The 13,677-nt window shown below is 47.4% G+C and overlaps 1 protein-coding gene across 1 annotated transcript; it reads right to left on the bottom strand.

Annotated features, from left to right (window-relative positions):
• Positions 1-9,027: 9,027 nt before the first annotated feature.
• Positions 9,028-10,923, bottom strand: LOC119332177 (GDSL esterase/lipase APG-like). Its single transcript, XM_037605351.1, has 5 exons — positions 10,643-10,923; positions 10,392-10,522; positions 9,967-10,200; positions 9,620-9,875; positions 9,028-9,478 (listed from the first exon to the last, which is right to left on the bottom strand). The coding sequence occupies exons 1-5, from the start codon at positions 10,902-10,904 to the stop codon at positions 9,282-9,284; spliced, it is 1,080 nt and encodes a 359-aa protein (XP_037461248.1). The 5' UTR covers positions 10,905-10,923; the 3' UTR covers positions 9,028-9,281.
• Positions 10,924-13,677: the final 2,754 nt, after the last annotated feature.

Below are 13,677 nucleotides of genomic sequence, written 5' to 3'. Positions count from 1 at the left end.
CCTACCGAGTGGAGAGCGACCCTCTCACTCGGAGGCTTAGCTGCAGTCCAAGGACTCGCCTAAGTTATAAAAATCCTACCGAGTGAAGAGCAACCCTCTCACTCGGGGGCTTAGCTGCAGCCCTGTGCTCGCCTAAGCTATAAAAATCCTACCGAGTGAAGAGCAACCCTCTCACTCGGGGGCTTAGCTGCAGTCCAAGCACTCGCCTAAGTTATAAAAATCCTACCGAGTGAAGAGCAACCCTCTCACTCGGGGGCTTAGCTGCAGTCCAAGTACTCGCCTAAGTTATCAAAATCCTACCGAGTGGTAAGCCAGACTTTCACTCGGGGGCTTAGCTGCGGCCTAGTGCTTGCCTAAGTGAACTGGAGAATAAGTCGATTGCGATAAAGGCGCCTTGCTTTGAACCTGCAAAAGACATTTCGAGCCAAAAGCAATCGTATTCAAGCACCAAATTCAAGTTTGAATTGATATCTAAAGGAACCGAGAGTGCTCAGGCGTTAAGCCTGTTAAGGTTTATCGGTTACAATTCCACTCGGCATACCGAGGCAAATTTAAAGCGTCGAACCAGAAGAAGTTTTTTACCCCTCCTATGGAGGGCTGGAAGGAGCAACGAATTCATCAAGGTCAATTCCGTCGGCGATCCGAGTGGCAGCTGCAAGGAAAGTTTCCATAAAGGACCTGAAGTCGTGTTTCCTGGTATTGGCCACCCGAAGGGCCGCCAGCTTCTCTTCTCGCGCATCTTTACAGTGGACTCGGGCCAGACACAGAGCAACATCTGCACCACACCGAGCCGAGGACTTCTTCCATTCCTGCACTCGACCAGGGATCGTGTTCAACCGGGCCATCAGCGACTCAAGGTCATTCTGAAGTGTCTCCTCAGGCCAAAGCGTCGAGTCGATGCGAGATGTGGCGGCCTTCAGCCTTGCGAGATAGTCCACGACAGCTGCGACACGAGACTCCAGTCGGAAAACATCCATGACAACTTCGTCGTTCACCGGAGAATTGACAGGGTCGAGGTTTGGCTCCAGCCGGCTAGTTTCTTCTTCAAAGTTTTGACAGAATTCTGCAAGGATGATCACTAAGTCAAGGGGATGGTTGAATGGAAAAACCACAATTCGAAATGTTTGCCAAGCATAGAGGTTTACCTTCAAGCATAAGAAACAGCTTCTTGGCAAGACTACTCAGGAAGGCCTCCAGATCAGTCTTCTTCCCAGTCAATTTGCTGACTTGGTCGGTCAGGGCAGCTTTATCAGTTTTCAGTCGACTGACCTCCTTGTTGGCAATCCCAAGAGCAGCTTTCAGATTGGTATTGTCTTGTTCGAGCTTGGTGACTGAAGCTAACTTCTCGTCAGCAAGCTTGATCTTCTCAGCTAGCTCAAGGTCTTTCTTCTGTTGGGCCTCCCTTACCTTACCTGCAAGTTGCAGCAAGATCAGATTTTGAAACAAGCAAGGGGAAAAGCAGTCGTCAGGGTCTCACCAAACATACCTTCGGTCTCCTCCTTTGCCTTTGTCAGCTTCTCCTGAACCAGCTTCAAGCTCAGCTCGACTTGAGTATGCTTGTGTTCCAGCTCTGAGTAGCGAGCCACAAGATCACAAGAGTTCTGCAAAGAACCAATCGACTAAATGTCAAATATAATTCACTTCCGAGTGAAAAAGGGAAAAACTCACGTTTCTAAGACTACAGCCGAATACAAGCATTCGACCGTAGTCTCGGGGACTACACCCAGTGGGTGCACTCAGCGTGCCCCCACTAATCCTGTTGAAGACAAAGTCGACCAGTCGACCTCAAAAAAAAAGTGCGAGATGCATTCTCTAAGACTGTGATCAACTGCAAGCAGTCGACCACAGTCTCGGGGACTACACCCAGTGGGTGCACTCAGCGTGCCCCCACCGGTTTGTGAAACCCAGTCGACATAGTCGACTGACAGAAAGACTGAAATTATAAAGCCTAAGGCCGACTGCCAGCAGTCGACCTTAGCCTTGGGGACTACACCCAGCGGGTGCACTCAGCGTGCCCTCGCTAATACGGAGCTCAATCGACAACACCCACTGGGTGACTACTATAAATTCCGGAAAGGAAAAGTTTTTGGCAGCATATCCAACAGAACAAACGGTGGTCGACTGACCTGAACATTGCTTTGGAGGGCAGAACTGGCGTCATAAGCTGCCTGGCTCGCGTCCCGGATAGTCTTCAGCTGCTCCATCATGATTCCCGCCTGGCGTATCGCCTCCTTCGCTGCGCCAGCTTGGTCCTCTGGGACGTGGTGCGTCGTGAAGAGGGAGGGCTGCTGAGCACTCGTCAGTGGATTTGCGAAGGACACCGTATGTCGAGTGGTGTTCTCTTCCTCCACAGTCAGAATCTCAGGCGCCGTCACATCCTGAGGCACCTTACTGGCGGACGCTTTCCGACTCCTCCTGCGCTTCAGCGGCTCTTCGTCCTCATCATCATCAAGAAGATTGATAACAGTATTGGGTGGAGCTGCGGAGAAGAATCAGGATCAGGGATCGCGAGTCAGTCGACTAAGAACGACGTTAAGAATACGGTACCTGGGTTCGAAGTTGCTGCGTCCTCCATCTCGTGGTCATCAGCCCGGGCCGAGGTTTCAGAAGTAGCAGCACTGCAACTCCAAAGGATTAGTCGACTAACTTCAGCGTCGGCCAGAGACAAAGTTCACACAAAACAAGAAGATTCAAACAACACGATTACCCTGATATGGTAGGGATGGACACCTTCATCTTCGGCAGGAGCTTGATCGGCTTCGACGAGGCCGCCCTGGGCTGCTTCGGCGCCTTTTCAGTCGGCACCGGAGAGATGGTCTGAGGACGCTTGGTCGACTGAGTGGTGGTCGCAACCCCCTTACCACGTTCGGTTGAAGGGTCGTGGACAAGCTTCGACCGCCTTTTCGAGCGCGGTGGTACGACCTCCTCCTCCTCTTCCTCCTCGTCTTCAACGTCATCGTCATCGCCGTCGTCATCATCATCGTCGTCGTCATCCCCTGCAACGTCCGAGTCCCACTCCTCCTCTTCCTGGCTCTCACCCCCGCTCGCCTCACCCTCCTCAGTCGGAGTTTGTGCCCCATTGGGCATCGAGTACAGCTCGGTGAGAGCCTAGCAGATATCAAGACAAGGATCAGTCGACCAGTCGGCAGGATAAACAGAAATGAGTGCGACAAGAACGCAGTGGAGGGCAGAGCAAATGTACCTTGTTTGGATCGCTGTTGTGGTCGAGTGGTGGAATTCTTCTGGCTCCGCGTGGGTTGTCCTTGTTTCCAGTAACGGCTACCATCCATCTTTCCAGAGTGACATCGTCGACTGCTTCTGGATGGACTCGAGTCTCGTCTTCGGTCCCACAGTACAACCACATGCAGTGGCTCCGGAACTGAAGAGGCTGGATGCGACGCTTGAGGAAGACCTCCAAGAGGTCCATGCCCGTCACTCCCTCCCGAACCAACTGCACCACGCGCTCCATCAACATCTTCACATCAGCTTTCTCCTCCGGAATCAACTTCAGAGAGGAGGGCTTGTTCACTCGGTCCATGGTAAACTGTGGGAGTCCACTCGACTGCCCCGGCGTCGACTGGTCCCGGCAGTAGAACCAGGTCGACTGCCAGCCTCTGACCGACTCGGGAAAAGTCATGGGCGGGAAGGTGCTCTTATTCCTCACCTGGATCCCCAGACCCCCACACATTTGGACGACTCGGGTTCTCTCATCACCTGGGCTCGCCTTCTTCACGGTCTGAGAGCGACACGTGAATATATGTTTGAACAAACCCCAGTGCGGTCGACAGCCCAAGAAACCCTCACACATGGACACGAACGCAGCAAGATATGCAATGGAGTTTGGGGTAAAGTGGTGGAGCTGCGCTCCGAAGAAATTCAAGAAGCCACGGAAGAAAACACTCGGTGGCAAGGAAAACCCACGATCAACATGGGTGGCCAAAAGCACACACTCACCCTCTTCTGGCTGGGGCTGCCACTCCTTCCCCGGGAGCCTCGCAGCTCCGTGAGGGATCAAGCCCTCGTTGGCCATGTCGAGGAGGTCATTCTCTGTGATGGTCGACTGGATCCAGTCTCCTTGGACCCAGCCCTTCGGCAGGCGGGATCTGGACGAGGACCCTCCGCGGCTGGTGGATCTCCCCTTCGCCTTCTCCGACGCCGACGCCTTCTTTGCACGCTCCAGCGCCGCCGTCTTCTCCTTGGCCATGGTCGCCGGCGAGATGCGCGAAGGGAAGTGGTGCAGGGGCGAGAGCGAGCACGCTGGGCGGGGAAGAAGGAAGCAGAGAGAGGGAGAGAATGCTGAGGCGCAGCACAGAAATCCTCGCCAGGCACATTTATAAGGTCCCTTCCGAGTGGATGACAGGTGGGCCCGTCGATCTAATCATATCTGGGAGCAGTTATGCAGACGGGATACGTGGCGAAAAAGGCGGCGCGGAGATCGAGGCGTCTACGCCCCGTCCCATCCGAACGCCGCGGTCCGCCCCGCTTCGCGCGCGTCCCCAAATTTCGCATCCCGCGGATTCCGCGAACAGCAAATCAGTCCGTCAGACACGGTGTTTCCGGCGATCCGTCGCTCGGAGATCGTCGAAGCCCGAAAGATCACTCGACGCAAAAATAGAATGGATCGAGTCGACTGAAGGCAAGTTGCTCCCTGTCGACGAAGAGATTCTTTGGTCCAGGACAACGCACGACCAGAGCACAAAGGTTAATCGGAAACGACATCAACTCCTTCCTCACTCGAAGCCTCAATCCATTCGGGGGCTAATGATAGGGTTATGTACCTAGGGTAGGGTCATGGACCTGATCTAAGTACCTTGCCCAAGGGCACCCTTAGAAGAAGTCGCCTTCCAGTCGACCAATGAGGAACACACTCGACTGACTTGAAGGACTCGACCACGAAGACTCACTCGACCACTAGAAGGTCAAGAGGCACTCTGCACTGCAACGGCCTGTAATCAAGTAGACTTTATGATGTAACGCCCCAGACTTAACTCACCTTAAACCCTCTCCTACGTGGGTTGGCTGGGGTCCTGGCGCACTCTATATAAGCCACCCCCCTCCACAGGCAGAAGGGTTCGGCACCTTGTAATTCACATACTCATAATCCACTCGACCGCCTCCGGGCTCCGAGACGTAGGGCTGTTACTTCCTCCGAGAAGGGCCTGAACTCGTACATCCTTTGTGCTTACAACCTCTCCATAGCTAGGACCTTGCCTCTCAATACCTACCCCCCACTCTACTGTCAGGCTTAGAACCACGACAGTTGATACCTTTGTTAATTAAAAGTCGGACTAGGTTCAGGCCTTTCTCAGGTGCGGCCTTAGTCTTTTCTCTAGAAAAAAGATTGACATGAATCTCCATAGATCTGCAATCATAGGCATGGATCTGTATGTTGTTTTGTATAGACATGTTGCCGCATCGATGCGCCAGACATTCTCCATCCACCCAAAACGCCTGAGTGGGTCATCGTTGATGCCATCGCACTAGTAGAAAAGGGGGCTTTGGTCCAGGCCGAGTAAGCCCATTAGTCCCGGTTCAGTTCAGAACCGGGACCAATGGGTGCATTTATCCCGGTTCATGCGGCTAAGGCATTAGTCCCGGTTCACCTGGGCCCTTTAGTCCCGGTTCGTGCCACGAACCGGGACTATGCCCATTAGTCCCGGTTGGTGGCACCAACCAGTACTAAAGGTTAGACCTTTAGTCCCGGTTGGTGCCACCAACCGGGACTAATGGGCTTTGAGGCATTAGTACCGGTTCATGGCACGAACCGGTACTAAAGGTCCCATTTTCAAACTCCCCCCCCTCCCGTGGACCGCCTTTTCAGTTTTAGAAAAAACAAAAGAAAATGATGGAAATGTCAAAAGAATAAAATAAAATAAGTTTCCCATGTGATATGTGGTCTAGTTGTTGGGAAAATTTACAAATATGAATTTCGACTTTATTTACAAAATCTCTCTGGAATTTGTAAAATGGGCATAACTTTTGCATACGAACTCGGATTAAAAAGTTTTTTATATGAAAAATCATCTACTCGAAAAGTTACATCCGATGAAGACCGCCTACAGCCTGTTTGTAAATTTGTAGAATCCTCAAATTCCAAAAGAAAAAAAGTTATGCTCAAATTTCAGTTTTTTTAAATTTTCATTAAATCTGGTCAAACTATGGTCAAACTACTTATTCAAGAAGTATTAGTGTTACTAAATAATTATTCAAGAATATTAGTGTTATTAAATAATTATTTCAGTTTTTTTGAATTTTGGTCAAATCTGGTCAAACTATGGTCAAACAATGGTCAAACTACTTATTCAAGAAATATTAGTGTTACTAAAAAAATATTGTTTTTTAGAACAATAGTTTCAAACTCAAACAGTGAAATGTGTGACTTCATGCTCAAGCTAAACTCCTGAGGGTTAATAGGATTGACATCTTACTATTGTCAGGAAAACAACGAGTGCAGACTTGAAAACGAGGGAGAATAGAACCCGGAAGTTAAACGTGCTCAGGCTGGGGGAGTGGGAGGATGGGTGACCGTCCGGAAAGTTAGATGATTTGAAATGATGAGGGATGATTAGAGATTAAATTGAGCAGTGATTAGAGATTAGAGGTTAAAATAATTCAGAAATTTGAAAATAATAAAATTTCAAAACAAAAAATCAGAAAATTTCCTTTAGTACCGGTTGGTGTTACCAACCGGGACTAAAGGTGGACCGGCTACGTGGAGGGCCTTTAGTCTCGGTTCTGATTTGAACCGAGACTAAAGGGTCAGGGCATTAGTACCGACCCTTTAGTCCCGGTTCAAGAACCGGGACTAAAAGCCCTTATGAACCAGGACTACAGGCCCTTTTTCTACTAGTGTCGTTTGACAATTCCAGTGCATTGTGCTGCCAGCTACCACTTGCCCATTTTTATTCACGTACTACTTGAGCTATTGGAAGACTGATGCTTGCCACTGCAAGCTTGCCCAGACACACCAGGTCACCAGCACAACCATGCGACATGGCAATGCTTTCCAAGGGAATCCGAACCAGCGTGCACACATTATTGGTCCAGCACAGCATGCAAGAAGTTCAGAGTTCAGAACAAGAAAAAAAATTACTTCCTCCGTCCCAAAATAAGTGACTCAACTTTGTATAAAATTAATACAAAGTTGAGTCACTTAGAGCATCTCCAACAGGCGCCCAAAAAGACCTCCGCGCGCTAAAATTTTGTTTTTTTGGGCCCCGCGCAGCTCCAGCAGATGCTGTAGCGCTAAAAGTTTTTGGACGCGCGTTGAAAAACGCTATCGCGCGCAGCATATTTTGGGCTCCGGATTGCGCGCGCTTCACAATTTGCACTGTGTGCTTTTTGTGCGCGTGTTTTTAGGCGTCTGCAAAAGCGATGTTGGTCCCAGCACACTAAAAATGCTAAAGTGGCACGCTATAACTTTTATTGGGCGCCAAATTTTTGTGCGGCCGTTGGAGATGCTTTTATTTTGAGACGGAGAGAGTACCTTCGCCCCTCGATGAGGAAGCTTGGACCGACACTCCGTTCATGATCAGTCATAGCAATCCCGCAAGCACCAAAATCTCTAGATAGGAATAATCCAGTCCAGACCCGCGCCTCTTGACCTTGAGGTCCAAGTGAACAATCGGCACCGTGGCAGCATGTAAAAATTGCTCTTGTAGCTTTAGAACGAATAGGGATAGCCCTTCAAAAGAAAAAAGTGAAAAGGAGGACATCCTTCGTCTCTGCATTAAAATGATGCATGCAGTCATTTTATTTAACTGAAGATCCAAACCGAAGTCTTAAGTTCGGTAAAGGCTCATAAAAGGAGCATAAAACGAACAAAGATAAAACAAAAACTGCCACAGCCAGCGAAAAATAGACCAAGATGACTAAACACATATCCTATTATTGGATCGTCATGCAAACCGTCTCACATTGGTTGCACCCAATAGCCAAAAGCTCTCTGGAGTCCGCATGGGTGATTAACGACTATGTATGGATCCAAGCAGTGGCTCTGCATATAACCTACAAAAAGTTGATGAAAATTTTCATGTTAAAGATGATATCATTTCTACAGTTTCATATAGCCCAAAGTAGCGCGCATAGCCCTATCTGAATATGTCCCGCAATATCTGATTTCACTCCGGTTAGCCACGTCCCAAATAACATATCGATACTAATTGGAGGGCTAACGTTGAAGACTATATGTATCGTGCGCCAAAGTAGTTTGGCTAGAGGACAATCGAGAAGCAAGTGTTTTATGGTTTCATTCTGATCACAAAAACAACATCATGAACTACCGACTTATCTTCGCTTTATCAAGTTATTCTTTGTTAAAATCACTTCCTTGTGTACAAATATGAAGATTTTAATTCTTAACGAAACTTTAACCTTCCATGTGAGACCATTCGAGCCCGTGTTCTAATATGAGTGTGTTGTACGACAACGACAATCTTCAGATTTTATGCCGACTCAGTACGTCAGAGGTGCTCACAGGGCTAGATGGTGCATGCATGCGTTCATAGGAATAAGTATATGTGTTTATATGTGAGCATCTATAATTGCACTGTGTTAAAAAACAGAACTACCCGCTGTTGTAACCTATAGTCGACGATGCTGCCAAAGCCTCCCGCCATCCCTTCCATGGGATCGTCATCGTCCTGAATGTCCCTCTAAAGTCACTTTCTTTCAGTGTGGGTGACCACCCCACACCCGTCAAGCGTCCGCATCTTCTTCACCCACAACGCCAATCGCTAGGGACGCGCGGTCTCTGACACGGACGCTTCCGCTCTCTCTGTACAAGAACAACTGAACTGAAAAAATTTAGCTGCACGGGCAATATTTGGTGTTTATTTTATTTCAACCACCTCAAATATGTTTGTCACTGGCAAGCAAATACTCATATATACTCCCTCCATTCCAAAATATAGTGCGCCAGCGTTTCTCGAGATCCAACTTTGACCATAAATTTAACCAACAAGACCGAGTGCGGCTAGAAAAAATAAATATAATTAAAAACTTCTTTTGAATACGAATTCGATGGTATAACTTTTGCTCCCGCCGCAGTCGGTCTCGTTTGTTAAATTTATGATGCAGGTTGAAGTACGGAAATAGAGGAAGCACTATATTTTAGAACGGAGAAAGTAATACACAGAGCTGTAGCAGATACCTAGCGACTCATAGGTAACTTACATATTTTTTTATGGCCTCAACACGAGAGAATCTACAGTTTATTTTGGGCGTATCATACGAAACTTAATACTAACTGGTACGTACATCACTGTACTAGGTCCAGTGTTTTACATAACCAGCTTGTTGATCCCCTCACCGAGAGAATCTACGATCACTCTGTTCGCTGCCTCCGACGGGTGAATGGAATCCCAATGCACGTATGTCGTCGCGTTCGGACATGTCCCGATGGACAAAGAATTACAAAGGAACACTGTGAACTCCACTAATCCTGTAGCACAACATCCGTGCCTTGCCTCAGCGAACCCTGACAACATAAACCCACACATTTTCAGTTCGAATCAATGCACAGAACGAGCAAGGCTGATGCCACAAGAAAATAAATATGCATCATGGCCACCATGGCACCATTCCAAGGAGGCAAGGATTAGTAGCCTATGTATCCTACCATGTGACACAGGGGAGGTGGCAAGGCTGTGCCATGGTGTGTAGATGTCCAGCACAGCAACCTTAAGATCATGGTACCGGTTCGACAGCGAGTCAACAGCTGCACTCAACTTCCCATTAAACCTTTGTGCATCATCGTTGAGCCTTGGCACACACCTGTTTCTCCCAAGGCCAAACACCGTGATCGCCAAGGGGGCGCAGCCCAACGGAGCTAATGAAAAAACACCAACACGTCGTGCTCCCATAGCATGAAGTTGCTACAATTAGTACAAGTTAAAAATATTACATAGTATTAATCATCTGATCCTGGTTGATTAATGAGGAAGCTGCAGGTTTGCTCTTGCTCACCGTCACGGTGTTGTTAAAGATGCCAACGAGGCGATCAGAGAACTGATCAGCATTCTGTGTCAAGAAGAGCAAAGGGTTGATGTAGTAGTTGAAGCCGAAGTCATTTGATCCAGCGCTAATAATATAGAGTGAGTCTGAGATGATGGATTGAGCATGGTCATTCCCAGCCACCACGCGTAGCTTCGATTGGTACTCTTTGAGATACTCCAGTTGTCGGGATAAAGGTATTACATGCTGCCACACACAATTCAGTAAGACATAACTACTTCCTCTGTAAAGAAATATAAAAGTGTTTAGATCACTAACGCTCTTATATTTCAGTACGGAGGGAGTACGTGATGGATGCAACATGTATATATTTCTGTATACACAGCTTCCCATTATTGTTAAAGTGCGATGATAAGCCACCGATGGATGGTACTTACATAGATACGTGCTGTGGGGTCGTAGTAGCCTGATCCAGCTGATGCGAAGTTTGCTCCAATCAAAAGATTCTGTCCTGATGCCTGTGGGCTAAGATATGCAGGAGGAGAGCCATTAAACCCTAGTTTCTCACCTGCAGTGTACCATGCAAGTTGTAACACGAGATATGCATGCCATAACACTGGTAAGAATTCATGTAAAATGTCAAACAAATCCATTTGTACAAACAAGATCGAATAAGGTTTTGACCAACCTATGATATCGCTAAGCAGCTTTCCATTTCCAAACCTCCCTGTAGCGATATGGTCCTTGAAGTCCCTGCCATAGGGAGCCATGTTTGCTTTCACCAAGGTGGCTAGATAATCGTTGTTACCCACACCGACCAGCGAGTCCCCGAACAACATGACCCCCGGCACGGCAGGCTGGGCTTCCCTGCCATCTGTCGTTGGTTCCACGAAGAGAAAGATGGCCAAGAACACCAAGAACCTCACCGCCTTTGGGGTGGTCCAGAACATAACTGTGCTCTAGCTAGGCTGGTCTCTAATGAGTTCTTAATAGAGTTTTCTGAAACAGAACACATGTTGGCTTTATATAAGTGCTTGCACCTTACGAAAACGACATAACATACATTAGTTAAAGTAGTGATGAGCTGATTAAATTTGCACCACATATAATAGTTCCGTTCATTTTTTGTGTAAACTTTTTTATGAATAAGGTGGCGTTCAGTAGATAAATCACATTGTATTGGTGACTTTTCTTAGTCTCGTCAAGGGAAAGTAGTGATTGAAACTAGGGGCGGCACCACGGTAGGGGCAGGTGTGGGCAGCCGCCCAGGTAGCCGTATTCTGCGCCCCATATGTGTTAGTTCGTTCGCCTTGTCCTGCAGTAGCTGATTCTTTTGGAGAGTATAGAAACAGCGTGAGAGAAAGAACGGTTAATTTTGGATGAAAACTTAGTGGAAAACGGCCTAGTTGTTGTCCAAATCAAATAACGTAGGTCGTCTTCGACACGGACCCCTTAAGTCATCTATAAATCTCCGGATTGAGCTGTCCGGACACACTTCGTCATGTCACACCCGAAAACTCTTTCCACACGAAGCGGTCACCGCACATTCATACCAGTCAGGCCGCTCCAGAGCAGATGTGACTACAGATGGCATTGATGCCGGTGAAAGCGACGCGACAGGACGAGTGGGCAGTGCCACTTCAATGCCGACAAAGCGACCGAGGAGCCTAATCTGGCGCCGCATTGAAGCTGGCTTCCTGTCCATTCGCCTGGCTAGACCTATTTAAGCACAACTCCGCACCGTCCACACCACCCTCGCTCCGCTCTCTATGTCATATTCATGACGGTAAGAGCGGACGTGACTGAACGAGACGAGATGGATTCGTACAAGCATTCATGTTTGCTGACCGGCAGCCACCTGCCGGTATTCACACCAGCACATTGACCCAAAAGGGCTACTCTGAATGCTACACGCATCGATGCAGAGCCAGACTGCGAGACGAAGGTGGCCGAGCATCAGAGCCAATTATGTTGTATTTTTTGATTTTTGGTTGTTACATCACCTGATTATGAAGAACCTTAATTAAACTATTTTAAACCATTAGTTAACTTATTAATATTTGAGTGTACCTAGTTTTGTATTTCAATTTTATTCTTTTAATATTTTTTTAAACAGAGGCAAAAGATTTGCCTCTTATATTAAATAAGGAGGAGAGAGAGTTTGTTACACCACACACCCAAGTTACCGCATGACAATTATTCTCGCAATAAAAAGAACCTAGTTTCTTTGCCCCGGCTTTGATCCAAAGGTTTGCCTCATCTTTAATGACGTTGAGCAAGATTTGCGGAGGTGCGCTCTTTTGCCTGAACACTCTTGTGTTGCGCTCATTCCAGATGACTCATGACACTAGCATGGTAATCGATGCCTTTGCTTTCATGTCGGTGGTGCCCGTGGTGCATGTGCTCGCCCACCAGGCCTGAACGCAGTCGAACAAGTGCCATGTGGACCTTTCCATGTTGTGGATGCAAAATTTCTGAATAGCCATGTTCCAAAGCCTGGGAGTGAATCGGCATTTGAAAAAAAGATGAGGGCCACATTTCTGCACCCGTCGGCACAAGGGGAAAGGGCCACAGTTAGGCTATACTCAGCATCTCCAATCTGTCAGCAGTCCAGATCCTATCCTGAAGCGCGAGCCAAGCTAAGAACTGGACTTTCGGTGGGGCCCAAGCCTTCCAAACCATTTGGTCCACGGGAGAGAGGACCAAACCCAAAAACTGTGCCTTGTAAGCGGAGGCCGCGGAGTAGTGCCCAGATTCCGTGTGCTTTCATAGGATGTCATCCTCAGTGAACTCATCTAGGTGCACCTCGTGCAGTAGCATCCAAAGGGTGAAGAATTGCGCAACATGCTCGATGGAAACCGATGCGGGCGGTCTGATTTTGAGGATCCACGCGTTGTCCTTGAGGGCCTCCCATACCTTCGAGCGCTTCTGGGAGGAAGTCTCGTAAATGAGCGGAGCAATATCTTTGGGCTTGCGACCAAGAAGTCTCGTATTTCAATTTTATGAGTTTTGATTAAATAGACTTGCATTTTTACGTTAATTTTTTTTAGAATTTGAATGTTTCACCTCGGGTAAGTTCAATTCCTAGATCCGTCACCGGCTGAACCCCAGCTCGGTGCACTCACGCTACACCCATGCAAGAAAATATAGCAAACCATTTAGAAAAAAAATCTTAAACTTTGTGGGAATGACCATGAAAAAATGTTAGAAGTGCTTGCAAAGTTTGGTGATCAATTGAGCAAAATTTGTAATTTTGTTCTTTTGTACAATGCTCCTCGGATGTCATTTGACCATAAAACTTTTCAAGCACTTCGAACATTTGTTCATAGTCATTTCCACAAAGTTTCAGATGTTTTTAAAATGGTTTGCTAAGTTTTCTTGTGTGGGTGCACTGAATTGGGGTGTAGAAAAATCACTCTCTGTTGTTAATTCCAAATCTATAGGCACACACAATTTGTAAATTTGCAATATAGAAACCGAGTGTAATTAATTTAACAAAAACCGTAGTAGTGGGTAGTTGATGGCATTGGCTATCAGAATCTGTGAAAGCAAGCATGTGGCAAAGCTATCAAGACAAATATCAATATGCGCCTGACTTAAAAGAAAGTTACGAGATCAGTACGTCTCATTTTATTGTTCTTTTCGACAAAGGGTGAATTTTTTTTCTTTAAATGAAGCATCGAGAGGATACAAATACAATAAGCACATATAAAAGGTCAAAGC

The sequence above is a fragment of the Triticum dicoccoides genome, chromosome 7A (assembly GCF_002162155.2).
Source record: "Triticum dicoccoides isolate Atlit2015 ecotype Zavitan chromosome 7A, WEW_v2.0, whole genome shotgun sequence".
Lineage (NCBI taxonomy): Eukaryota > Viridiplantae > Streptophyta > Magnoliopsida > Poales > Poaceae > Triticum > Triticum dicoccoides.
The sequence above is the reverse complement of the archived record's forward strand: the minus strand, read 5'-3'. Positions and strand labels throughout refer to the sequence as shown.

Excerpts from the sequence above, each read along its gene's own strand:
- LOC119332177 (XM_037605351.1), bottom strand. The coding sequence starts at position 10,904 with ATGTTCTGGACCACCCCAAAGGCGGTGAGGTTCTTGGTGTTCTTGGCC. Across the intron at positions 10,523-10,642 it reads GCTGCTTAGCGATATCATAG|GTGAGAAACTAGGGTTTAAT; the intron begins GTTGGTCAAAAC and ends GGTACACTGCAG. Across the intron at positions 10,201-10,391 it reads ACCCCACAGCACGTATCTAT|CATGTAATACCTTTATCCCG; the intron begins GTAAGTACCATC and ends TGTGTGTGGCAG.